Consider the following 24800-nt stretch of genomic DNA (forward strand, 5'->3'; position numbering starts at 1 on the left):
TTTTAAGTTTATTAGTTGTTGTTATTGTTTGTTGTTGTTGCTTTTTGTTGGTTATTAGAATTAGAAATAATAAATTTATATACAGATAAAAAAGATAAAAAAATAAAAATCAATGAAATTATACAATAATAATTAACCAATCATATATAAATGTATATATTCAAAGTAAACAAAACGCTTTCTAATTCTAATTATAAAAAGAAAAGGAAAAATAAAGTAAAGATCCTTACGAAAGTAACTAAAACTACTTTTAGTTAGCGTATTTTAAGTTATTAAAAGTAAAGTTGTAGTAATATTTATATCGTATGTACCTTACTTCTACCTTGTTTTTCCCCCTTCAACACAAAATAAAAAATATAAATAAACAAGTAAATTGAAAAAGAATAATATTAAAAATATATATATACAAGTATTTAAAAATGGAACTTTAAAGTTGATATGAAATGAAAATATTGATGATTTAATATATAATTATAAAGTTATTAATTGTAGAACATCTATATATATATGAATGATAATGAAAAGAAATCTCTAAGATTTAATTATAAATAAAAAGTAAAAAAAATAAAATAAACAACAGTTTGTTTGCTTGTTGTTTGTTTGATTGATTATTTAATGATGATTTTAACTAAGTTCGCTTTTTAAATCTAAAGATATATATAATAATAATAATGTTCGTTATCGTTATTATTATAATAATTTGCTAAAGAGTGTATTGTGTGTGTTTATTAATAATTATGCTTTGACAGATTTCTAATCAATTAATTAAGGAAATTAATGAATAAAATAAAAATAAAAATAACAAAACAATAAAAAAAAAGTAAAAAACAAAGTTATTTGTTGATGTCTGTTATAATTATTTAGTTTCTAATGATTTGCATGCATAAAACTGATAGAAAGTAATTGTGTGTTTGGAAAAAAAATACCTAATTAATGTGTGGGAGTTTTGTTATTGTTTGCACCACCCACAAAGATTATTAACAAATTAATTTTTTTTTTTTTTTTTGATGCGAAATCTTCTTTAGCACATCCCAAAATAAATTAGAATGGGAAATTTTGTTCACTAAAAAACCATTATGTTTTTAAAAAAAATAAGTTATTTTTAACTGTTTTTTTTTGTTTAATTGAATAGCATAAATGAATGGTCACAATTAATTATTTTTTATTAAGTTTGAGGTTAAATAATTTAGTATAAGTATAATATTATTACAATGACATAACATCTGATTTTATCTTTGGGAATAATGCTGTTTTTTTTTTTTTGAAATGAATGAAAAAGTTCCAAAAGAGAATTTAGATAGTTAGTAAACATTTCTTTTTTTTTTTTTTTTGAATATTCTTGTCTTAATGATTTAATTTTACTTACATTCAAGTTTTTCATGTAATCCTCTCATCTCTTCTGGACAACGGATGGAATGAATTTGCATTCCTCTGTCGAGTATGTCTATCTGCTTTTTGAGTGCCAACGCCAGTTTGTTGGAGATTTCCTTGTTGACGTCGGGGCCGGCGGTCGGACCGAGGAACGCTTCCTTGTAGAGGTTGATACCACCGTTGACTGCGGCGTCGATCATACCGTTCAGCGCCATTGCCAGTGGGTTCAAGTTGAGTTGTTGGTTCAACTCGTACTTGCTGATCATCTCTTCGAGATCGGTCGTCTTTTGAGTGACAGAGTTCAGTGCGTTCTCGACGGGCGACACCTCGACTTCCTTCTTCTTGATGACTTCGGCACGACGATGAATCGTTGGGAACGTCGAGTCGGTAATGAGGAAATGGTTACGAATCCACAAGTCAGCGAATTCGTTTCCTGACTTTACTGTTGTCTTTTTGAAGGGTTTCGAGTAGACGAATACATTGACGTTGTTGCGCTTGAGGTAGCTTCGTGAGTTGGCCGGTGTTCCTTCGATTACCGGTCGTGTTCGGTTCTCTATTTCCTCGCGACTCGAAGGGTTGACAATTGTGATGAGAAGATACTGTGCGTCGGCATTGAGAATCTCCTGAGTCGGCTCCGATGTCGATTTGAGCAGTTCTGCATTGGGGAATTTGGCGAGGATTCTGCTGGTAAAGTCAGAGAGACGCTCCAGCTCGAATCCTTTGTAGAGAAACTCCTTACCCTGAATGGTCTGTGGGAATTTGCGACCGTAGTAACCAACACGGAAGTACTCAGAGTAGAAACGTTCGGTACTGAGGATTCTCTCGTAAAAGTCGGCTTCTTGTGATAGCACTTCGGAGAGCGCGCGGAAGTTGTACTCCTCTTCGTATTGCTCCTTGAGATCCTGTATCAGTTTGACACAGATCTCCCATGCCTGTCCTTTATCGAGATACTGAACGGCGAGTTTGAGAAGACGAATCTTTCTGTTGGTGGCAGTCTCCTGTGGGAATGTGTGAGGAGTCGGATGATCGGGTGTTGAGAATGTAAAGGGTGGAACGGTGGTCGTTCCCCATTGGTAGAGATCGGAATGCAACATAAAAGCATGTCCAGCCTCTGTGAAGTAGCTGCTGTTGATGTGTTGGTTGAGTAGCTCGTGGAGATACTTGATGTAGGTATCCTTACGATCCTTAAAGTACTCCATCATCTTCAAAGTAGCAATGGTACGCTCCTCTTCAAACGAACGATCGTTTGGTAACGTTCTGAAATCAAAGAGTAAACCTAACAAATGATTGATATTATCGATGAAGCCTTTGGCTTCAGTTCTAAACTTTTCGTCCATAACCTCGGTTTCGGCAAAGAATGAAGATAATCTGACAGTGAGGAAGTTTCTAAACAGCTGTTCATCTGCTTCGCCAACTCTAATGATAATTCTATCCAAAATCTCAATTGTCTTGGTTTCAACTCTTCTAAAAGGTTTCTTATCACTTGTAAAATCTAATTTCATAACTGAGAAGAATAGATCTTGAATTAATTCATCAACTTGATGATCTTGATGCTTTAATTGTTAAAAGATATATTAGTATTCTATTCTTTGTTTTTTTTTTTTTGTTTTTGAGTTATTATTTTTAACATACCAATAATGATGCAAGTAACAATGGCACAATATGTTGAACAAAATGATTTTGATTGGTTGACATGTATGACCAATTGTCTCTAATGCTAACGATTGATTTAGTTCTGATTTCTTTGATGGACGGACTTATGTAATGGTGTCTGTTGATACGATTCTTGCTGGATCGGAGGAATGGAGAGAGAATAAGACTGAACTGGAGAGTTAGGAATGTGTTCCACATGTCTAGATCGGACATTTGCTGTTGTAGTGGTGAACATCTGTAGATAAAGGTTGTGAGGATGGCAACCATCTTCATTGTAATGCGATGGTGGATCAGCTGCATGGTTGGCCAGCGACTTGTGAATACTTGTCTGGTCATCCATCCCTCTAGGATTTTGAGAACACGTCTCACATTGGTACGTGTTGTTTCAATGTGACTGTTGTCAATGATATACTTGTTGGTAATGCCAAAGTCTGCCAGGTAATTGAAGATTGTCAGTACCGAAGTGATAAAGAAGGTGGTGTCGTAACTCAGCGAAATGTTTGAAGGTGTAGAGTTGATCTCTGACATCACAGAATCGGCCAGTTGCATCAACTTTGGATAGAGTTTGAGAATGGTACAAAGCGATCGTTGTTTGTTGTCGGTGTCTTTGATATGCTCCAATGACTCCAAAGCCAACGCCAACAACTGACTGGAAAGACGATACTCTTCTCCCTTATTCATAAAGTGGTGATCCATTGTGTTGACCAGTGTTGGCAAGAGATATGGGATTGTTTCACCGTCGAGAGGAAGCGGACCAGAGAGAATCTGGAAGAAGATCGTAAGCTTGTAGGAATTGAGATGCTCTTGTTTCTCACTGATGTGCACGCTCTCAATGAACTGACAGAGAATCTCACAGAGTTGCTGTTTTCCGAAAAAGTTGGTCAATCCTTTCATCATATTGGCAAAGTTTCTCAGAGCGAGTGTTTGGACTACGATCAACTGTGGTGAGTTGTTGGACATCAGCTTGTTGAGAATCGCCAAAAACTCTGAGATGTCCTCACGCCACTGTTGATCAGAATGCTCCGAAGACAGCTTGTTTCCACTCTGTTGCTGCAGGAATACAATTCTAGACTTGACAATCAGCTGGAAGATATAGTCGAGTGCTTTCAAAGTCGAAGAGATCTTGGCTGATTCCTTTGAGGAGAAGTCTTGCATGTGATAGGACAAACAGTTCAAGAGATGCTTATGCGCCATTGCACCACTGAATTGATTCTGGATGTACTCGTCCAACACTGTTTTGAAGTGTTTGAAACGATTGGTTCTCTCGTCGGTCAGCAAACCAATGATGAATACGATGGCATTGTAAACAAGCAGTGCAACCGGCTCGACAATAAACAGAGAACCAGCGGTACTGGAGTCGTAGATCTTAAAGAGTGCGTCAATAATTCCAGTGAGATTACGCATGATTGAAATGGAGTCAACAAATTTAAATTTGTCCAAAATCGTTGGAATCGATGCTTCGTTGGATTTCCAATCGATCAACTGTGAGATGACTGCATGTTGGACGAATTGGGTGGTGTGGAAAAGTGACTTGATTTTCAACGACTCGTTTTTGCGCACTGAGAATTTCGATTTGTCTAGCTTGTCCGATTGTGAAGTAAGTCCCGATTGTGTAGCGGGCAAGTCCTCGGTGATGTAGTTGTTGGAGATAGTGTCTGACGATGCTTTGTAGAGCACCAAACTGTGGTCGCCGTTCGACAACGCCACTTGGTCAGCGCCACCAAGTTTGAGGAATGCAAAAGCAAAAACATTGGATTTGTTGGCTTTGGATGAGGCACTTCTCACGGTGAACAATAAGTGAGCCTGGAGGAATTTATCTGGACTTACATCGATGTGAATCATTTCATTCCAGACTGGCGAAGTAGATGTGTAGACAACTGTCTTTAGCTCACTGACCAGCTGTGAAGCGGAGCCAAGTGACAAACAAAAAGGAAGGAAATCACCATTCTCCATACGAACACGTACCGATATCTCTATCTTTTTGCCTTGCATGAATTTACCACTGTCCAAAGTGATGTACAGTTGATGCTTTCTTTCATTGAGCACTACTTTGTGTTCCAATTTTTCAGCTTTTGGTAACTTGGCTAGATCCGACCACTTTTCCAATGATTTCTTATATGGCTGATCATAAAATGCTGTAGAGATTTGCAATTGATATTGAGCACCTACAGCTGGTTTCGGTACTGGTTCCACACCATTCTTTTTCAATTCTTCATCATTATTACTCTTTGATAAGACTATTATTGAAAAAAATAAAGTTAATTTTCTAAATAGAATTAGATTTGCTTTTCAAAAAGTTATTATAACTTACAATCTGGAATTGTTGAAAAATTGACATCACTTGATGTTGTCCAAAGTGAAAGATTATATTCTTTTTCAAAAACTCCTATGTTTTGGTCGGAGAATGCAGAGTGTAACTTGAGAATGGCACATGCAAATGGACGTCTAAAGTCGGCGTTACTAACTTTTTTGTTTTGAGTGTCGACGGTGCTACTGAGATCTTTCATTGCTCCACGACGTACAACACGAACGAGCAGTGCAACATCCTCTGTAATATCCGATGGTTCAATATCCTTGAACAGTAGCTTTGTGAAAGCCGGTGCTTGTCCTTCGTTCGAAATCAAAGTGATCTGCTCGGAAATGGCTCGTGCCTGAACGAAATTGTATAGACTAAAGTAGAATTCCAAATTTTTTTGGTGACAACCGAGAGAAATTTCGTGAGTTTTACATCGACAACCAGTTGTCCGTACTCCCACTTTCCAGTGGCTCCACCAGCGGCGTTACTGTCAATCTCACTACCGGCAGTCTTGTTGCTAGCTGCCAACTTGTCGGTTTTGAATGAACGCTTCTCACCAATCATGTGGTAGTGCTCACGCAACAACGTGATAGGTGAAGCGGTCTCCTCGCTCGTTAAAAGTTGTCCAGTTGTTTTATTGGCAACGAAATACTCGATTCCTAGCTGTGCTCCGATCGACTCGACCTGTTGTCTCAACTCTGCCTGCAACTTCAAAGCGTTCGATGCATCGACTTCTGAGAGCAGACGATCCTGCACCAACTGCATAGCTTTAACACGTTCCCTCAATGCATGCTGTCGTTTCTCCATATCCTTAGACTCGTCTAGATTGTCCAGCGAACGCTCCGAGTTTTCCATGAGAATCTCCATGACATCGCTGTGCAGATGATATTCGGACACCGAAACAATCCTGACAGCTTCCAGTGGAAATTCGCCTGCCTCACTCCAACCATCGAGTCCATGCTTCATTCTACCGATACAATTGGTTCCAGAGGTGCGTTCCAAAATCACTAGAACATCGCCACGCATGATGGTAAGCGATTTGTTGTTGGGAGCACGGTAGTCCTTAACACAAACTGCATAGTCAGCGTTGGCAGGTGGTTCTGCGGAGAGCGGTGACATTGTCTTGGTGTTTCCAATGGAGAATGCACCCGACTTGTAACCGTTGTGTCCAATGTACGAGCGCTTGTCATGGCCACGCTCTACAACCTCAATGATATCACCACGCTTCTGTGTGAGTGTGATAGAGTCACCGGATTGCGATGCCAGCACTCTCAGTCGCTCACGTTGAACCGACTTTGCTGCGCTAGCTTGAAGATTCTTTGTGACTTTGATAGCGATTTCCGATGTCTCGCTATTGACAGCCTGTGCAATTGGAATGGTCGACTGTGACAAACTAGTTGGTGCAACTGGTTTCCATTGTTTATTAATCACTTTCTTTGGTTGTCCAACACCTGCATCTGGAGTTGACGCTATTGAAATAGTTGTACTATCACTTGCTGATAACAATACATCTGGTGAAATAATAACTGATTTTCTTTCTACTGCAACTTCTATTGGTTTGTTAATATTATTATTATTGTTGTTGTTGTTGACTGTTACTGGTTCATTGTTGTTGTGAAGATCAGGTGATTTGACTTCAGAGTTTTTATTTACAGGTGAAGAAGGTGCTGCCGCTGGTGTTTCAATTGATTGTGTTGATGGTGTAGAGGTTGGTGTGGGTGAAGCTGGTGGTGTGATTTTTGGTTGTGTGGTTGATAGTGGTGCCAATGTTGAAGGTTGTGAAACTACAGGTGCAGGTTTTTTAATAACAAAGTTTCTAGCTGGTGGTTTTGATGTTGTATCAGTACTTGTTGCTGGTGATTGTTGTGGGAATCTATTCAATACAGATGGTGCTGGTTTTATTGTCGATGATGTTGGTGTTACTGTTGATGGTGTTGTTGGTGAAGGTGTCACTGTTGGTGCTGGTTTTGGAAGTGGTCTACTTGCAGGCGATGCTGTTGTTGATGCTGGTGTTGATGTTGTTGGTGCTGGTGTTGTTGATGATGATGGTGTTGTTATTGAAGGTGATGATAATCCTGTTGTTGATATTGGTCTTGTCGCAACAGGTTTCAATTTTGCACCGAATGGATTTGGCTTAACAGCACCGTCATTTCCACTTTCATTGTTGTTTGATAAATCAGGTGACGACTTCTGACTACTAGAATTACAAGGTATTTGTACAGTTGATTTCAAAACAGGCAATCTATTTATTTCTGGTCCACCATTTGTATTCGTACCAATTGGTTGTTTTGGATTACTCATCGCACACACTACCCAAGAACTCTATAAAACTGACTAAAACTAACTTTCGAATTTGGTAATTACTAAATATATATATATGAAAAACAAAAAATACAAAAGATATCTAAATAAATAAATAATATTAAACTTGTGATTATAACAAACAATCAAAAAAAATCCTTTTGCTTTGATTGATTTGTGGGTGTTTGGCGCATACTAATTGGCACTGTGGGTGTTTTTTTGGCTTTAGTTATTTTTTTCAAGCACCAAAAAAACCAAAAAATAGGTTAAGATTTTTTTTATTTTATTAAATATTTTTTATTTCAGATCTTTGGCAAGGTTTTTTTGTTTTTTGATCTAAGATTTGTGTGGGTGTCCAGCTGGGGGTAATAAAAATAAGATTTATCAATATTCGATTTTTGTCGCACCACAATCATAACGTATAGACGGATCGCTGTCTTCTATTACTGCCCACTGATCATTGTCGATAGAGTATCTGTGATTCTTAAATTGTCTACCATGTAGTAGATAAATATTGTGTTGAATAGTTGTGGTTGTTGTGTTTGTTGTTATTGTTTGTATTTCTTTTAGGTATACCATTGATGCCGGTGGAGTTTGACGTTGGAGTGAATGAGCGAGTGACTGAAGTTTGACACGCTCGCCAGTCGACATGGTGATGCGGTGAAAGTGGAAGTTGGCATCGAGAATATAGAGTTGGTGGTGATCGGTATCGAAGCATGCCGATCTGATTCCATCGAATCGGTAGTACTGCTGGTTGAGAACGTTGTAGGTGAAGGTGCGGATATCTAGTCTGAGCAGTGAGACTGGCGAATCAGTGTTGTCCACCAAGAAGACGTAGACAGCGCCGTCAAAGTAGAAGGGGAACATGTACCGAAGCAAACTCGAGCTTATCGCTCCTAGAATATCGGCGTGCTCCACTGCCATGTTGCTATCGACGTTGTAGATTACGAGGTTGGCGCCACACAGCAAGTAGATAGTGGCGACGCGGTCGTAGCACGCCGAGACGTTGGAGCCAAGCTTGACCAGCGGACCGCTCTTATCCCACTGTCCGGTGACGAGCGAGAACCGCGAGAAAGAATTCGATGTCCAAGTTCCCCCGAATACATAAACAAAAGAACGAGCACAAACAACCGAACCCATCGTATAGATCCTTATGTTTTCATCGTCGTTGGTCACCAGTTTACGCCCAGCAATCTAGCGAAGTGCTGTTGTTGAATATATCATAGATATAGGCAACGGATCTACCATCATCAATTCCAAATGAAAAGATCCCTACTCTAGGATGAGGTTGCTGAGTAGTACTCATATGTAGATTGTTGTTTACCGCTGTCGTATCAGAAATACCAACAATACTATTTGAAGTATAGCTATAGCTGTGATCATTACTCTCACGCACCAAATCAAAACAGAAAGCAAGCATATTCTTTAGATCATTGACAATATTGAGATTGAAATGTACTTGATAACCAAATGGATAATCATATTTAAAATTCTTATACATTGTAAGATATTGATATATAATACCCAATGATTTACCATTTTGATTAGAAAATAAACTATCATTACTATTATTATTACTAATATTACTATTGCTATTTGTAAATAAAGATGTTTTAAAAACATTTATAAAATCATTTATATTATTTATACTATTAATACTATTTATAATTGATTGTAAATCTATTACTTTATTATTTATATAACTATTATTATTATTATTATTATTATTATTATTATTATTATTATTATTATTATAAAAAGATGATGATGATGATGATGATGATGTATATTTATCAGATAAAGATAGACTATCTATATTACATTCCATTGAAAATGATCTAATGATATTATCTATTGATTTTATTTCGTTGAGTAGTGAGATTACAGTTTGCTGTGTCTTTTCAATCTGCATCTTGATTGGTTGTGTTCTCTTTTCAAGTTCATTCTGTATGTACTGTTGTAATGATTGATAGAAATCCACAATCGATTGCTCTGTACCAATTAAACTACGATGACAATCTACTTGTTGTTTAAGTAATCTCCATAAATCATTTAATCTACCATTCATATATTTATAATTAATTATATTACTATTGTTATTATTATTATTATTATTATTATTATTATCGAAATTTGATATTAAACTATCTAAATCTTCAAGTTGATGTCCATTGTGTTGTGAAACAACACATCTTGAACACAGTAGAGATGTACATGTCAAACATATATACTCTATAGACTTTGCATGAACTAAACAATTTTGATGTTGATCCATCATCAATGATATATTATTAATGAGCTAATATTTGTTGTTTGTTCACCAGATCTATTTTTGATTTAAAAAAAGTTAAATTCTAAACACCTTTTTACTTTTCTCAGAAAAGTGATTCAAAATACAAGTTATTGTTTGTTATGTGTTTAAATTTACAGTTTTATTTTTATTTTTATATTTTATTTATTTCCTTTTTTAGTGTTTTTAGAATTTTTGGAAGACTAAAGTTACAACTGTTGCACCCAAACTAAATGCAGATGAAGCAACAACTTTTTGAATAAATAAGAAAAAGAAAGAAAATAAGAAAAGTTAATTTTTGTTTGTTTTTGATTCAAAAGAAATGAAATGAGTGAATGTTAATAGTAAACTATTATTTATGTACTTACCAGTTGCCCATCCTTCGAGTGGTCCCCATTTAGAACCGTCACTCGAACCTACCAATTTGTCACGTTGACCCAGTGGCAAACAGAGAGCTCCAAAGTTATCGTTGTTGCTGCAATCGATATCGATTGCCTTTGGCAGACCTAGAAATATGAACAGCGAGATGAGAGTGAATCCCAATGCAACTGGTACAACGATCTTTGGTACCAAGTGAAGCATCTCTGGTAGTTTACCAAACAATCCGACTAGAATGAAACCTGCTGCAATGACATGCATACACCAAGCCATGATAGCAAAAACAAAGGTAGATTGAAAAACTTTCAAACTATGAATGAGATCTGTCTTGTCATCGAAAGGAACTGAAAAGGAAACAGTATAGTTTTTATATGGTTGATCTTCAATCTTTATAGTTTTATAATTGTAAATTAACTTTTCACCACTATCCAGTTTTGTTTGATACCATGGTCCTAAAAAAATAATTAAAATATTAGTTAGATTTCTTACTTTTTTTTTTTTTTTGAAGTTGAAATTATATTCATTAATATTTGATCTTACTTGTAAAAGATACAACTAATAATGCAATAGGTACAATCAATAAACCTAATATAATAATATTTATTTTATTCATGTTTAGATTAGATAATTAAATAAAAAATTATAATGTAAGAATGAAATAATGATTATAAACAAGTTTACAAAAATATAAACGAAAATATCTGACTAAAAAAAACCTATTTTTACAACAATGGTATCACGCAATTCCATTACCCATTATTTTGAAACCAAAACAACCCATACCATTACGAGACCAAAAGGACAAATATTAATTTTTGAAAAAATATCGATCGTTTTACTTTTTTCCTCTGGTACCAAAGCCTATTTTTTTTTGAAACCCACTTCTTGTTTTACTAAAATTATATATATTTAGATTTGATGGTCAGTTAATTGATTATTTAATTAGATATTGTTTTAGGTTTTTTTTTTTTTGTTTTTTTTAAATATACAAATAATTTATTGTAGCTTTTTTTTTAATTTTTTTAAAGTTAGCAATCGTATTTGTGTTTTTTTTGACTAATAATATAATATTTTGTTTTTCTAAATTAAATTATAATTTAAAATAACATTGAGATAGCGATGACCATGATGGCAACGAAGGTGAAAACAAAGTTGGTAGAGAGGATCGAAGAACCATTGACACAGGATGGTGAGTAATCGCTGTTACACTTTGGGTGGATGGTCCAGAAGGTTTCGTTACCCTGACCTGGACACCAGTTTCTGAAGACTTGTGGGGTGGTGACATTGGTGAGGACTTCACCGATGATCTCAAGAGTAACATTACCGGCATCGTTCAAACCGTAACCGTAACCGTTGATGAAGTTGGATTCAACCAAGATTTGGGACATGCAGAGCTCACAGTACAAAGTCTTGACAGAGGTACCGTAGATGACCTTGTCGAAACCGGCCCACATGATGGCAGCTTGACACATTGGACATGACTCACCGGTGGTGTACAAGTAGTATCCCTTCCATGTGTTTTTCTTGAACTTCTCGGAACAGGCCAAGATAACTTGGGTCTCACCGTGTCTGATGGAAGAATCCTCACCTCTGTTTCTGTCCATACAGATAGTGGTACCGTTTGGATGAACGATCGAAGCAGTGAAGATGGCATTTGGAATCTTATTGTTGTGGTAGGTTTCGTTGATGGCATATTGAGCAATTTCCATCATCTTGGCTTCGTGGAAAGCCAATTCAGCAGCTGACAAATCAGCTGGTAACTTGACAACTGACTATTAATGAGCAATTTAATGTTAGTTTGTTTGTTATCCAATTTGACTAATCTAAGTGTAGTTAAGATATATATATTTATTTTACTTACTGGTGAAGCAGTTTTCCAGGGTGAGTTGGAGCAGGCAGAGGAGACTGCAAACATAACAGCCAAAATAGCGAAAATATATTTGTACATTGTGTATTATTATTATATGAATACAATAGATATGTTATTTAAATGATTGAGAATGACGATGAACTAGTTCAGATTTAAATATTCAGAGCTTTGGAGAAATAGAAATAAAAATAAAATTTAAAAAATATTATTTTTTTTTTGTTTTTGTTGTTGGCGCTTTGGGTGGTGAGACAGACACAGGATAACTGGTCAGTCAGATGAAGCTGAAACTATATCAAAGAGTAAAAAACTCTATATATGCGTATATAGAGTGTATACCCATTTGGTTGGTCAATAACTTTGAAAGAATTCAATCTCGTGTGTGAGTGCGCCAATCTATCAAGTGTCAAAACGCATCAATATTTATTTTGCTGTATCCGTATTGTTGATGGTCTTTTGTGTGATTTGTGTTTTTTGTGTTGTTGAGAACAGAACAGTTATCATATTGAATCTAATCAAATTTGGTTAGTTGATTGATTTGAAGGGTTTGGATTTGAAATTAATTCCTTGAGTTGTTATTTTTCATTTTTTTCAAATTTTACTTTGTTGTCTTTTGTTTTGTTTTCACAGCATATTCTTGCATAGTATATTTTGGGTGTTGTTGTTGGATTGTTGTGGGCAAGGCAAAGAAATGAAAGTGGGGTGGTCATGGTGACCTCTCACCCTTCATCATAGACAATCAGGTATTCTGATTTGTATATTTTAGGAAAAACAACTACACTGAGATTCAAAACGTTTTATTAACCCCTCCAAACCTCCCAGAGTGTAATAGTGAAATTTTTGAACAACAACCAATCAGAACAATCGTGCAAATATTGTTTCAGGGAACAAATTTGAATTTTTCGTTTTTATAGAAAAATCTCGTTTCATCACACCTAATTAATGAAAATTTTTATCGATAATTAACTGATTAGCTGCACCTACCTCAACAAAACATGTTGATAAATCTCTTTTGAGCTAATGTCAAAAACTACCCAATCAAGATCAAGTGGAGATGATTGAAACTCGGAGATAATTAATTTATTAAAATCAATAATATTCAGTTCTATGGTTTAGGTGGTATTGTATAGTTGAAAAACCAAAAAAAAAACTAAAAAAAAAACTAAAAAAAAAACTAAAAAAAAAAAAATAGTAATATTAAGAAAAAAAACAAACTGTCATAAATCTTATTGAATAATGAAAATAAAATAAACCTGGGTGATGCAAATAAATCACTAAATATTAAAGTTGCCCGCTGATTTAAGAATGACTTTTATTCGTTTTTTAGTTTAAGTACTAAACCGTTTTTTTTTTGCACTATTTGTCTTTATGACTTTAATCACCACAACCGAATGAATAGAATTGATTGGATTGGTCAAAACTTTAAAAAATCAATCAAAAAAAAAAAAAAAACAAAAAGTTTTTGACATCTTTAATCCCTCACCATCATCAATGTTTTGCAAGCTCTGATCAGAATTAATAGTTTATTTTTTATAAAAAATTAATATAACTCTCTATCATGATGATAAATATAATTAGAAATCTTCTTAATTTAGATGTCTAACAACAAACACCTAAAACACACAGCAGTTTTGTGATTAAACATATATAAGGTTGTACAAGTCAATTCTTGTTATTTTACTAAAAACAGGAAAGTCACACACACATGACACACTTCAAATTTCATCGGTAACTGATTGGACTTGTCCAACCAAGCCAATCTATTTAAAGATCGTGTCATTGTTGTTGTTGTCATCGTGTGATCACCATCAGACACATGTCAACTTTATTTTAGATCAGATCTTCTATGATCATTTTTGTGACATTTCAACCAACTACTAATTCAGTTTTTATCTCAAAATACTACTCTTTGAATAACTATTCATTTCTAATAATATTTCTGTACATAAGATAGTTTGTATTTATTATTTTTATCTACATTATTATTTTAATTATTTATGATACAATTTCTAAGTGATAAGAGAAAGGTCTATTCTATCTATCTTTAAAAACTAGCTATTTTAATAAAAGATTATTATTATAATTTAACTGATGGTTGAAGTTCAATCATGATTGATTTGGGGCAAGTGAATGGGTGGGTCAATAAACTAATAAAATAAATAATCTTGATGGTGGACCAATTTTCAAAGAATGTAAACCAAAAAGATGATTTTGTTGGGTTTTTTTTTTTTTATTTTAAATTAAATTATATTTATTTTTAAGTTTAAAGTTTAATTAAATTTCACTGGTTTTATTTAGTTTATATAATATTTGTAATAATTTGAAATAAAACAAGACGAAATGTCAGAAACAATTAAAGGTAATTGGACTTCTAGTAGTGCTTACAATCTTGATCTTGCACTGAAAGAGTCACGTGAATGGATCGAAGCTGTCATCCAACAAAAGTTTCCATCCGATGATTTTCAAGCATCTCTAAAGAATGGTTTATTTCTATGCAAGTATGTCACATATTCGTATGATTTGGCATTTTAATAATTATTAATCATCATTAATATTTTATCTACATTTGTAAATGTAAGGTTAATCAATCAAATAAAACCGGGAATTGTACCAAAGACAAATCCAGCCACTACAGATTTTGCATATCGTGAGAACCTCTCGTTTTTCATCAAGGCAGCCAAACAATTGGGATTGCGTGATACTCAGTTGTTTGAGTCATCTGATCTCTACGAAGCAAAGCGTATTCGTAATGTAGCTATCAGTCTTTATTGGTTGGGTCGTGCAGCTCGTGGAATCAGTACCTACAAGGGTCCACAATTGAATCTACTGGCTTTCCAAAAGATGAATTGCTCGGCTTGTAAGAAAGCAATTAACGACAACAACTATTTGGCTACTTTGACACAACAATATCACACTTCATGTGCTGTCTGTTGCAATTGCAGTTGTAAATTGGATCCAAAACAACCATTCTTTATGGAAGGTATGATAGTTTGGTGGTGGTGATGATATTGGAAGATGGAGGATTAGAGTAATTTAAGTGAGAGGGAGAAAGAGAAAGAGAGGTGAGAAGTGATTAGAAATATTAATTTGATATTTAATAACAAGTTGGCTAATATATATCTGGTTTTTTTAGGTAATAACATTTGGTGTCAGAATTGTATGGTTGGCGCAACAAAGATTGGTAGTGGAAGTGGAGCTGGAAGTCAAGCAAGTGGTGGAAAGGCTGGTCATGGACATAAGCATGATAATGAATGTACTGGATGTCATGGTTCATTGGAGAATGGTTATGTTCCAGATGAAAAGGATGAGTCAAAGAAATACTGTACTAAATGTATCTGTGATCTATGTCATAATCCATTGATTGGAAATTTCAATGTTGTAAAGTAAGTCAACAACAATCAGCTTATACTCTTTATGGATGATCAACTTACCAATCATATATAATATATTATTGTTACTTTTAGTGGTGAAAAGATTTGTGATGATTGTAGTTGCTCTGGTTGTTCAAAACCATTGAAAGAAGGATTCTTTGAGGAAGGTTTGGCAAAGTATTGCGAAGGATGTAATGATCAAAACAATAAGAAGAATCAAAAACCAACATTATCACCATCAACTGCAAAGAAGGATCATGATCATGGACATGGACATCATCATCATGAACACGGACCAGGTTGCAGCCACGATAACAAACCAAAACCTTCAACAACCACAACATCCAATAATAACAATAATAATAATAAGAAAGGATGTAAGGAATGTAATAAGCCATTGGATACAAAACAAAAGGTTGGTAATGATCGTGATCTCTTCTGCTCACCACATGAAAAAGAAAGATGTTGCGGTGGATGTAATCGTGAGGTCGAAGGACAAGTATTACAGGCGATGGACAAATCTTGGCATCCAGATTGCTTTACATGCAAAAAGTGCAGTAAGGATTTGAAAAAACCAGGAGAAACCATCCGTAAAGGTGCCGATGGAAATCCATTATGTGGTCCCTGTAGCAGTGGTAGCGGACCATCCAACAACAATTGTGGTAGTTGCAACAAACCAGTTGTAGGTCAAGGTGTTGAGGCACTCGATAAGAAATGGCATCCCGCATGCTTCAAATGCTCCGATTGCAAAAAGACTTTGGGAGATGAGTTCTTTGAAGTCGGAAACAAGGCGTTGTGTGATCCATGTTACAATAGTCAACCTTCAACAGGTGCGAGTGAGGGATACAATCCCAATGATAAGTGTGCAGGTTGTACCAAACAGCTAGGTGTTGGAAACGAAGTAACAAAGATCAACAAACATTTCTGGCATCGCGGTTGTTTCAAGTGTGACTCTTGTAATGCTGCTCTTCAAACTGGATACTTTTTGCATGGAGATGACCGTCCTCACTGCAAGGTGTGTCACGACAAGATCGAAGCTTCCAAGTCTGACAAATGTCCCAAGTGTAACAAACCCATTCTTTCTGGTGAAATCGTCAAGGCATCCGGAAAGATGTGGCACAAGGCTTGTTTCTCATGTTTCAAATGCTCCAAACAAATTGGAGATGGTTCTACTTTTACACGTTTCTCTAAACCATATTGTAAACCATGTTGGGAACAAGAAAAAGCCAAATAAACAAATAATAATAATAATAATAAATTGTATTTTTATTTCCAAAATTTTAAATGTTAATTCATTGATTTAGATAAATATTTTGAAATTTCATAGTTTCCGTGAGAGTCTGCTTTATCTATCATTTCTGCTTTCCATTGTTTACTTATTTTCACGTTTGCCATTATTAATGAAAGAACTTCCAGTGAGCGAACTTGTAGGAGAAGTCCTAACGTCCAGTCAATCTCTTTGAAAGTGCTAAACAAAACACTAAGGAAATCCAAACCGCCATTGTGGAAAAATAGGTATATGGTATTGGGACAAATATCAAACAAGTGTGAAGCATGCTTACAAAGACATAGGAATACATCATAGTCAAGCTCTGAATAAACACTCAAGATAATACGTTCATCTGGCTGATGTTCAACTCTATCCAATTTTATATATCGCTCTACTATAAACTCTGTTATTTCCAAACTATTTGCTTTTATCAACTCTTGAACAATTCTGATATTTGGATTTATCTCTGGAAACTTATTTGCCAAATATTCCACGATTCTAAAGTTCTTGGATTTTATCGAGGATTCAATTAAATCGGAACCATAAACCAGATTGACAGATTCGACTAGATATTTCAAGACATCAAAATGATTTCTTATAATAGCTTGTGTCACTGAGCCCTTGTCAATAGGATAGCCGTTGCGATGGAGATATTTGACAAGATCCACTAATCCTACATTCGTAGCACGTTTTGCATAATCTGGAAGCTTTTCCAATTTATAATTCTTTTCAAAGAAAATAAACATCTCTAGCGATACCTCTGCAATGTAGGCTAAAGATTGAATTGGATTGAAAGTGATCCCATGCTTGGCCAATAGTGTAACCAATTCGAAGATTCCATCTCTTGATTCTTTGGTGACACTGTTGGGGGCAGGCATCACTTTAGGGAATGATTTCTTTGATTTATTCAATGCATATTCAACGATTTGCGGATATTGACAATAGGCAAGTCGCTGATGCTCCAATAGTTTAACAGAGTCCAAATACTTTATTATATCCAAATTACCATTTTGCTCTGCAAAGTTAGCTGTGGTTCCTATGTATGTACGCATCGATGATGATTTCTTTAATATCTTATTCTCAACGAGAAATTCAACCAAACTTAACCCACAACATTCAAGCATTCTGTGTGATACGTGTGTGCATGGAATCTTCTGATCGATCACCAAATATGAAAGTACCTCTAGACTGGTGGCACAGTGTTCGATGAATGTCCAATTTGATATTTCAATTTTCGATAGCAACTTGTTATCTAAAATATATTTGAGAATCTCAAGTTTAACATCCTTCGCTCCTTTGATTGCATTGTTTGAACATTCTAGCTGTGGAAATCTTTGTCTGATCGCTTCTACAATATCTAACCTTCCAATCATTAGAGCACCATCTAAAGCACCGTGAGTACATCCTTCAGTACGATTCTCCAATAGATAGTTAACACATTCGAGTGATCCACCTGATGCAGCAGCATTCAGAGCTTCCACATTAAATTTCACAACATTATCACTTGGTAAATGAGTGAATAGCTTCTTTTCATATTGATCCAAGAAGATAAGAGTTTGTAACTGTCCATGTCTACATGCAGCAATGACTGCATTTTTACCAATTTTGGGAATCTCTCGGAATTCAATCATCATATATTGAATGATTTCTGTTCTTCCGTGCTCAGCCGCTGCTGCATATGTATTGGTATCTATTACATTGGTGAATCGATGGAGTAGAAGCTTGACCAATGAGAAATCTTTTGTTGCATGCTTGATTGCTGATGAAAGAACTATATTGTTGATTGGTAGTGGTCTCTTAGGATCAACGTATCTATCAATCAACTTTTCAATGAGACCCACCTCATTACGATGTTGAGACACCAGATACTCCAAAGACAAAGTAGACCAACCAAAAACAGTGTTTATTCGATATTCCAGATTCATCTTGTCAAACAAACCATTTTTAACAAGATAACCTGCATACTCAATATACTTTGAATTGGCTTTACAATAGTATTTGAAATGTTTTGAATGTATAAATTGACATATTAAATTGAATAAATAGGTATTATTTATTATTTTAAAGAATAAGTTTATCTTATTATCTGTCATTTTGTTTTTTTAGTATTAGTTAGCTAATATTTTTTTTTTCAAGGCAGCCAGATTTTGTTTTCTGAAATCAGAAATTTTGGTGAATAATTGAGGATGATAAATATATGATATGATTTAGAATATTCAAAGAAGATTTTTTTTTTGTTGTTGTTATAATATTAAAAGAAATATAAATATTTATTGAATTAAACATTTTGGTTTAAGAGAATGTTTACCAGCTTTTTGTTGAGCCAATTTCTCATTTTCTTTGTAGAGTTTCATTCTTTCTTTGTAACCTTCTGGGTCGAGTTTCTGCATGAGTAGATCTTCGAGCATGAAAATAGTCTCTGGATTACGAACAAACACCTTAGTCTTACCCTCTTCAAACTCATCGGCTGGAATGTCTTTGGAGGCACGGACGATCTGCTCGACAAACTCTGGAATGGTTCTGGGTGGCACGTCAAAGATCTTTCCGAAACGGTCGAGGAAAATATTCTTGTAATGACGGTAAGCATAACCGGCACGCTTTACCTTGATGTTCTCTAGCAGACCGAGATACTTTACTTGATGCTCGACACGCGACGACACAAAGTTCATCGGTTGTTTACGGTCGTTCGGTTTGATACAACGGATATAATGTGGAGTGCAAGCCGACAGACGTTGAACGAGGTAGTTGGCTGATTGACGAATCTTGAAAGATGCGGTAGTCGGTGCTTGTTTGTTGTCCATCATGTTCTCTGGGAAGAGACCGGCAATGAATGGATAGGTGGAGGTTTGCATACAGCATACAATCGAAGCATAGAGATTATCGTTATTCTTGAAACAGAACTCCTCGATATTGTAGGTTACATCACCTGCATAATGTTTGATGGTGAATTCGTCGTGTCCAATGAATTCGAGATGTGGATGTTGAATCGATGCCTGAAGTTTTTCGATGAATTTGATGTCGGCGGTTGCAGAGTCGACGGCATGCACTGTCTTGCAGACGTCGTCGAGAACACGCATGATTCCAGGTGGTTTGTTACCTTCGATCAAGTCACACACGATCTTATTATCAAAGAAAGAGATGTCCTTCCACTTCATACCTTCTTCGTGGTACTCACGTTGCTCACCACGCACAGTCAAATCAATGAAAATCTGTTGTAGACGCTCGTTTACATAGTTGATACAGAACTGTTCGAAACTGTTTCTCTCGAAAATCTCGAAACCATAGATGTCAAGTACACCAATAACCTTGGATTGTCCATGGAACTGCATGGCAGTGTTGATACGTGCTACAATAAAGTCAAAGACACGGTCGTACAATGTTTTGGCGAGAGCATCACGAAGACCGGCAGCTTGGTCCGGATTCTGTGGAACTGCATATTGAGTGTGACGAACGGATCCCGATTGAATCTGACGATGGTTCAACGATTGTCCGAGGAATTGTGGATCGCAACCAAGTAGAGTTGCAGCCCATTGCAATGGATTGGTATCGATGACTTCGGCTGGTGGCTCACCTTGGAATCGGATATTACCGACGTGGAGAATGGCAGCTAGGATTCTGAAAATCTCTGTTTGTTCATCCTTTGAGATTGCAACGGTCTCCATGGCTTTGCAGACCTCACGGAAGTCGGCACCGTCATCGACGTCCTCGACAGTGGTACATTTCGATTGTGAGAGGTAATAAAATGCAGAGGCATCGGTCAATCCCCATTCGCTCTTTGTCGACTGGTCGAGTCCGGCCAACATCTGATAGAAAATATGGAAGTTTCTCTCACCCTTCTGTTGGAATGTTACTCTTGTCTTTTCGAGCAAGAAAGTTGAGATTTGTCCACCGACCGGTGCGTTGTTACTATCGAATTGAATCTCCAAATACTTTCCGAAACGCGAAGAGTTGTCGTTTCTCACTGTCTTGGCATTTCCAATTGCCTCCATCAGCGGATTACTATCTAGAATTACACGCTTAATATGTTCTACATCGACGGTACCTCCACCTCTTCCACCACCACCTCCAGATGGAGCGATACGGGGTGGGGGTCCTCCACGACCACGTGGAGCTGGTGCTCCTCTTCCTGGAGGTCCGCCACGACCTGGTGGTGGAACAACAGTTCTTGCTGGTGGTTGGTAATCATCGTCACCACCGCCATTATCACTTCCATAACCTCCAGCTGGTGGAGGTGGAACTCTAGGTGGTGGGGCTCCTCCTCTGGGTGGTGGTGCTCCTCTTGGGGGTGGTGCTCCTCCTCTGGGTGGTGGCGCAGCAACTCTGGGTGGTGGCGCTCCTCCTCTTGGGGGTGGAGCTCCTCCTCTACCTGGTGCACCGCCTCTTGGTGGCATTCCACCTCTACCGCCCGGCATCATACCTGGTAATGCTCTACCACGACCTGGCATCGCTGGATTGTCGTCTGCTCCACCGTCGTACTGTGGTAGTGAACCGCCACCACCACCTCCTCCCATCGCCGATCCATAACTGTTATTTGGACTGACAGCAGTGACATACTGAAGAATCAACTTAGCGGAAACAGTCTTTCCAGCACCAGATTCACCTGAAATAATTACACATTGTGATTCGTTATCATCCACTAATCTTCTGTAGGCACGCTCTGCCAATTGGAAAATATGTGGAGATGCATCACCACCAGATGCATTTTGATACATCTAAAATAATAATAATGGTGATAACAAAATTTTAATATTGATTTCCAAGTTTCTAAATCTTTTTCTTTTTTGATATTTACTTTGATAAACTCTGGACCAGTGATTGGAAGTTGTTTGTATGGATTGACAGCAACCAATACCTCACCGATATTGGTATAAATCAACTCTCTGTCGAATCTAGCACCGATTTGATTGGTAACTTCACCATTTGATGGTGATGAAACCAATACCAAATCATCTACACCAGATGAAAATAAACGAAACATTGTTTTTTTGGTTGTTTCTTTGTTTTGTTTTTTTTAATTTACAAATAAATAAATAAAATAAATAAAGTTATTATACAACAAGATAAATAAATAAATAAATAAAATTATATTGATAGATATCTATATTTTCAATTGATTTTTTTGGCTATTATTAGAAGTTTTTATTAAAATAGAAAATTATCTATTTATTATTATATATCTTCTTTTTTGCTTTTTGTTATTTTTTATTATTTGGTAATCAATTGATTATAGTAAACTACTACTATGACACTATATTTGTGGAGTGTGTAAATGTAGAAATAGTTATTATTGAAAATATGATAGTTGTTGGGGTTTGAGATTGATTGTTTATTATCAAAATAAAAAGTAAAAAAAAACGATGAATAATAAGCTGCAGCAGTTTTTTATTGTTGGTACAAAGATCAATCAGTCAATCAATGAATGTGTTTAATTTTGCTTCCCATATTACACTTTTCTTATAATATTTCATAAAAATTTAAAAATTTTGGTGGGTTTGTTTGTCCAACCCAATTATTTACCATCCATTTTTGCAAAAGGGTTTTTTTTTTTGAATTTTTTTATAATTAATTAATTTTTACAACCAAGCTTATTTGTAGTCATCTAAATAACGGATGTCCATCATCATGAACAACTAATTCATATAAATAGACATATGACAAAATTTTTCATTAAATTAATTTTATATTTTTTTATCATTTACGCATTAGTTTTGATATAATAATTTCATTCAATACAATTCGATAGTAATTATTAATTAATAAAAAAAATGTAATAAAAATTAGAAATAGAGAGAGGTCAGATGCTAAAGAAATGGGAACAATCAATTGCAAAATAAAATATCTTGGAAGATTTTAAGATTTTTAATTTTTTTTTTAATTTTTTTTAATTTTGATTTTTTCATCCGGATTTTAATCTTATGGAACTGATGCTGTTGATATTACCATCCACAAACAGAAAGAAAGTTATAGAAAGTTAGAATCATGAGTTTAATCAGAGCATTGATATTTGTTTGCGTAGCTGTCAACCTTGTACACTCAATTCCAGTTATTCCATATTCCTATCCACTTTACAAACAGGTAAGATTTCGAAACAATGTTTAATGTTGCTTGTAATATGTAACTAAAGATGATTAATCTATTAATTGATTGATTTTATAGTGTGATCCAGCATGGGGTAATAATACAATTATTACAACAACAGTTTGTGAAGTAGGTTGTTTGATGTCATCGGTATCGATGTCGTTGGCAGGAAAAGGTATTCAAGTCGATGGCCAATTGGCTACACCAGGTACTCTCAATGCTTGGTTGAAGACCAACCAAGGATACACTTCCAATGATGAGTTGGAGGAGGGTGTCGTTGCAGAGTTGCCAGCTGTACAATGGGTCGGTCCATCGATTCCAGGAACCTCGCTTTCAATGGAGGATATCGCCGAACTCCTCAACCAAAGAGTCACTGTAATCTTGAACGTTCTCAATGGTGGTCACTTTGTACTCTGTGTCGGTTACGACAGCGATGCACAAACTCTCTACGTCAACGATCCAGGTTTCCAAACCATCTACTATAATTACTCTGATGTCGTTGGATACCGTATTTTCAAGATGAATCTCTAATAACTTTAGAAAATAAAATTAACAATCAGAATCCTCTTTTTTCATTATTAATATATAATTAATAATGATTTGGAAAAAAAAAGATAGATATAGAATTTTAAAAAAATAGTTAAATATTATGGATTTTTTGGTTTTATTTTATTTTTATTCTTGTTTTGTTTTTTTAAAAAAAAGGGGAAGTTTATGAACGTCCTCCACGTCCACCTCCGAAACCACCACGGCCTCCACCACGACCTCCACCTCCGAAACCACCACGTCCTCCGCTGGAACCTCCACGGCCACCACCACGACCTCCACCTCCGAAACCACCACGTCCTCCACGACCACCAGCACCGCCACGTCCTCCACGACCACCGGCACCACCACGACCTCCACGTCCACCAGCACCACCACGACCACCTTGTGGAACCTTAGCCTTTGGTTTTGGTTCCTCGAGGAAATTCTTTAGTGGTAATACAGAGAATGGATCGCAAAATACTTTATCGTCTGTCTTGAAGGTTGAAGCTTGAACACCATTGTCCAATTTAACGTTGAAAAACTATTTATTATTATGAATAGATATGTTAATTAAAATGAAATTCTGAGATAGATATTGTTGTTGTTGTTAACAATCCAAATATTATTCCAACACTTACTACTTGATTGATTGGTCCGAAAATTTCACTAACTTGACCCAACTTTTGTTTGTTGGAGGTGAAGACTCTGCAGTTGAATTTTGGTACATCGGCATGAGTTAATTTACAAACAATAGTTTCTTCGCATGTATGTGTGAAAGCTCCAAGTTCTATAATTAAATAATCACACTAATTAATAAATAGTTCATTTACATTCTTTCATATTCTATCAATTCCAATCCATAATCAATTAACCAAAATTATTTCTTAATCTGTAGTTATGATAATATCAACCAAATCCAAAAAAATAAATAAATAGATAATTATTTGATTGATTGATTGATAGATATGAATCAAATTATAATTCAAAGAATAAACCTACCGACAACTTGATCTGGGATGGCATCACCGTCACGATTTCCGTAACTACCACCACCACCACGACCACCGTATCCACCGGATGATCCACCACGACCTCCACCGTATCCACCACCGGAAGATCCACCACGACCACCACCGTATCCACCACCGGATGATCCACCACGACCTCCACCGAATCCACCACGACCTCCACGGCCACCACCACCATATCCACCACGACCAGACATTTCTTTGCTAGGTTTATATAATTCGAGTTTGAAAAAAAAACGGTTGTTGTTTTGTTGTTGAAAAAAATCTAATCTAAAACTAATTTAATTTAGATATAGATTTGTAGAGTTGATTGGGTTTGCTGTTGACTGTTAATCAAACGATTTCGGTCGAATTTGAGCTAAAGAATCG

The 24800-nt window shown here is 35.9% G+C and overlaps 9 protein-coding genes across 9 annotated transcripts; 2 read left to right on the plus strand and 7 right to left on the minus strand.

Moving 5' to 3' along the window:
* Positions 1 to 132: 132 nt before the first annotated feature.
* Positions 133 to 8545, minus strand: docB (DOCK family protein; the record flags this gene model as incomplete). Its single annotated transcript, XM_020572622.1, has 7 exons — positions 133 to 187; positions 1211 to 1247; positions 1367 to 2924; positions 3004 to 5261; positions 5336 to 5597; positions 5753 to 7642; positions 8069 to 8545. The coding sequence occupies 7 exons, from the start codon at positions 8543 to 8545 to the stop codon at positions 133 to 135; spliced, it is 6537 nt and encodes a 2178-aa protein (XP_020436739.1).
* Positions 8546 to 8801: 256 nt separating this feature from the next.
* Positions 8802 to 9896, minus strand: PPL_01617 (B-box zinc finger protein; the record flags this gene model as incomplete). The annotated part of the gene is made up of 1 exon (XM_020572623.1): positions 8802 to 9896. One exon carries the CDS (start codon positions 9894 to 9896, stop codon positions 8802 to 8804), a length of 1095 nt encoding a protein of 364 aa, XP_020436740.1.
* A 201-nt stretch (positions 9897 to 10097) lies between these two features.
* Positions 10098 to 11046, minus strand: PPL_01618 (uncharacterized protein; the record flags this gene model as incomplete). Its single annotated transcript, XM_020572624.1, has 4 exons — positions 10098 to 10162; positions 10280 to 10741; positions 10830 to 10874; positions 11043 to 11046. The coding sequence occupies 4 exons, from the start codon at positions 11044 to 11046 to the stop codon at positions 10098 to 10100; spliced, it is 576 nt and encodes a 191-aa protein (XP_020436741.1).
* Positions 11047 to 11386: 340 nt separating this feature from the next.
* On the minus strand, positions 11387 to 12237 carry PPL_01619 (nucleoside deaminase; the record flags this gene model as incomplete). The annotated part of the gene is made up of 2 exons (XM_020572625.1): positions 11387 to 12061; positions 12151 to 12237. The coding sequence occupies 2 exons, from the start codon at positions 12235 to 12237 to the stop codon at positions 11387 to 11389; spliced, it is 762 nt and encodes a 253-aa protein (XP_020436742.1).
* A 2259-nt stretch (positions 12238 to 14496) lies between these two features.
* Positions 14497 to 16761, plus strand: ChLim (LIM-type zinc finger-containing protein; the record flags this gene model as incomplete). Its single annotated transcript, XM_020572626.1, has 4 exons — positions 14497 to 14654; positions 14736 to 15136; positions 15290 to 15539; positions 15621 to 16761. 4 exons carry the CDS (start codon positions 14497 to 14499, stop codon positions 16759 to 16761), a joined length of 1950 nt encoding a protein of 649 aa, XP_020436743.1.
* Positions 16762 to 16814: 53 nt separating this feature from the next.
* PPL_01621 (uncharacterized protein) lies at positions 16815 to 18890 on the minus strand (the record flags this gene model as incomplete). Its single annotated transcript, XM_020572627.1, has 1 exon — positions 16815 to 18890. One exon carries the CDS (start codon positions 18888 to 18890, stop codon positions 16815 to 16817), a length of 2076 nt encoding a protein of 691 aa, XP_020436744.1.
* Positions 18891 to 19067: 177 nt separating this feature from the next.
* On the minus strand, positions 19068 to 21775 carry myoK (myosin IK; the record flags this gene model as incomplete). Its single annotated transcript, XM_020572628.1, has 2 exons — positions 19068 to 21509; positions 21590 to 21775. The coding sequence occupies 2 exons, from the start codon at positions 21773 to 21775 to the stop codon at positions 19068 to 19070; spliced, it is 2628 nt and encodes an 875-aa protein (XP_020436745.1).
* A 1001-nt stretch (positions 21776 to 22776) lies between these two features.
* PPL_01623 (uncharacterized protein) lies at positions 22777 to 23406 on the plus strand (the record flags this gene model as incomplete). Its single annotated transcript, XM_020572629.1, has 2 exons — positions 22777 to 22872; positions 22954 to 23406. 2 exons carry the CDS (start codon positions 22777 to 22779, stop codon positions 23404 to 23406), a joined length of 549 nt encoding a protein of 182 aa, XP_020436746.1.
* Positions 23407 to 23587: 181 nt separating this feature from the next.
* On the minus strand, positions 23588 to 24628 carry nola1 (H/ACA ribonucleoprotein complex subunit GAR1/NAF1; the record flags this gene model as incomplete). Its single annotated transcript, XM_020572630.1, has 3 exons — positions 23588 to 23944; positions 24042 to 24190; positions 24403 to 24628. 3 exons carry the CDS (start codon positions 24626 to 24628, stop codon positions 23588 to 23590), a joined length of 732 nt encoding a protein of 243 aa, XP_020436747.1.
* Between the last annotated feature and the right edge of the window lie 172 nt (positions 24629 to 24800).

Source organism: Heterostelium album (genome assembly GCF_000004825.1).
Source record: "Heterostelium album PN500 unplaced genomic scaffold PPL_scaffold2, whole genome shotgun sequence".
NCBI classification, from domain to species: domain Eukaryota; phylum Evosea; class Eumycetozoa; order Acytosteliales; family Acytosteliaceae; genus Heterostelium; species Heterostelium album.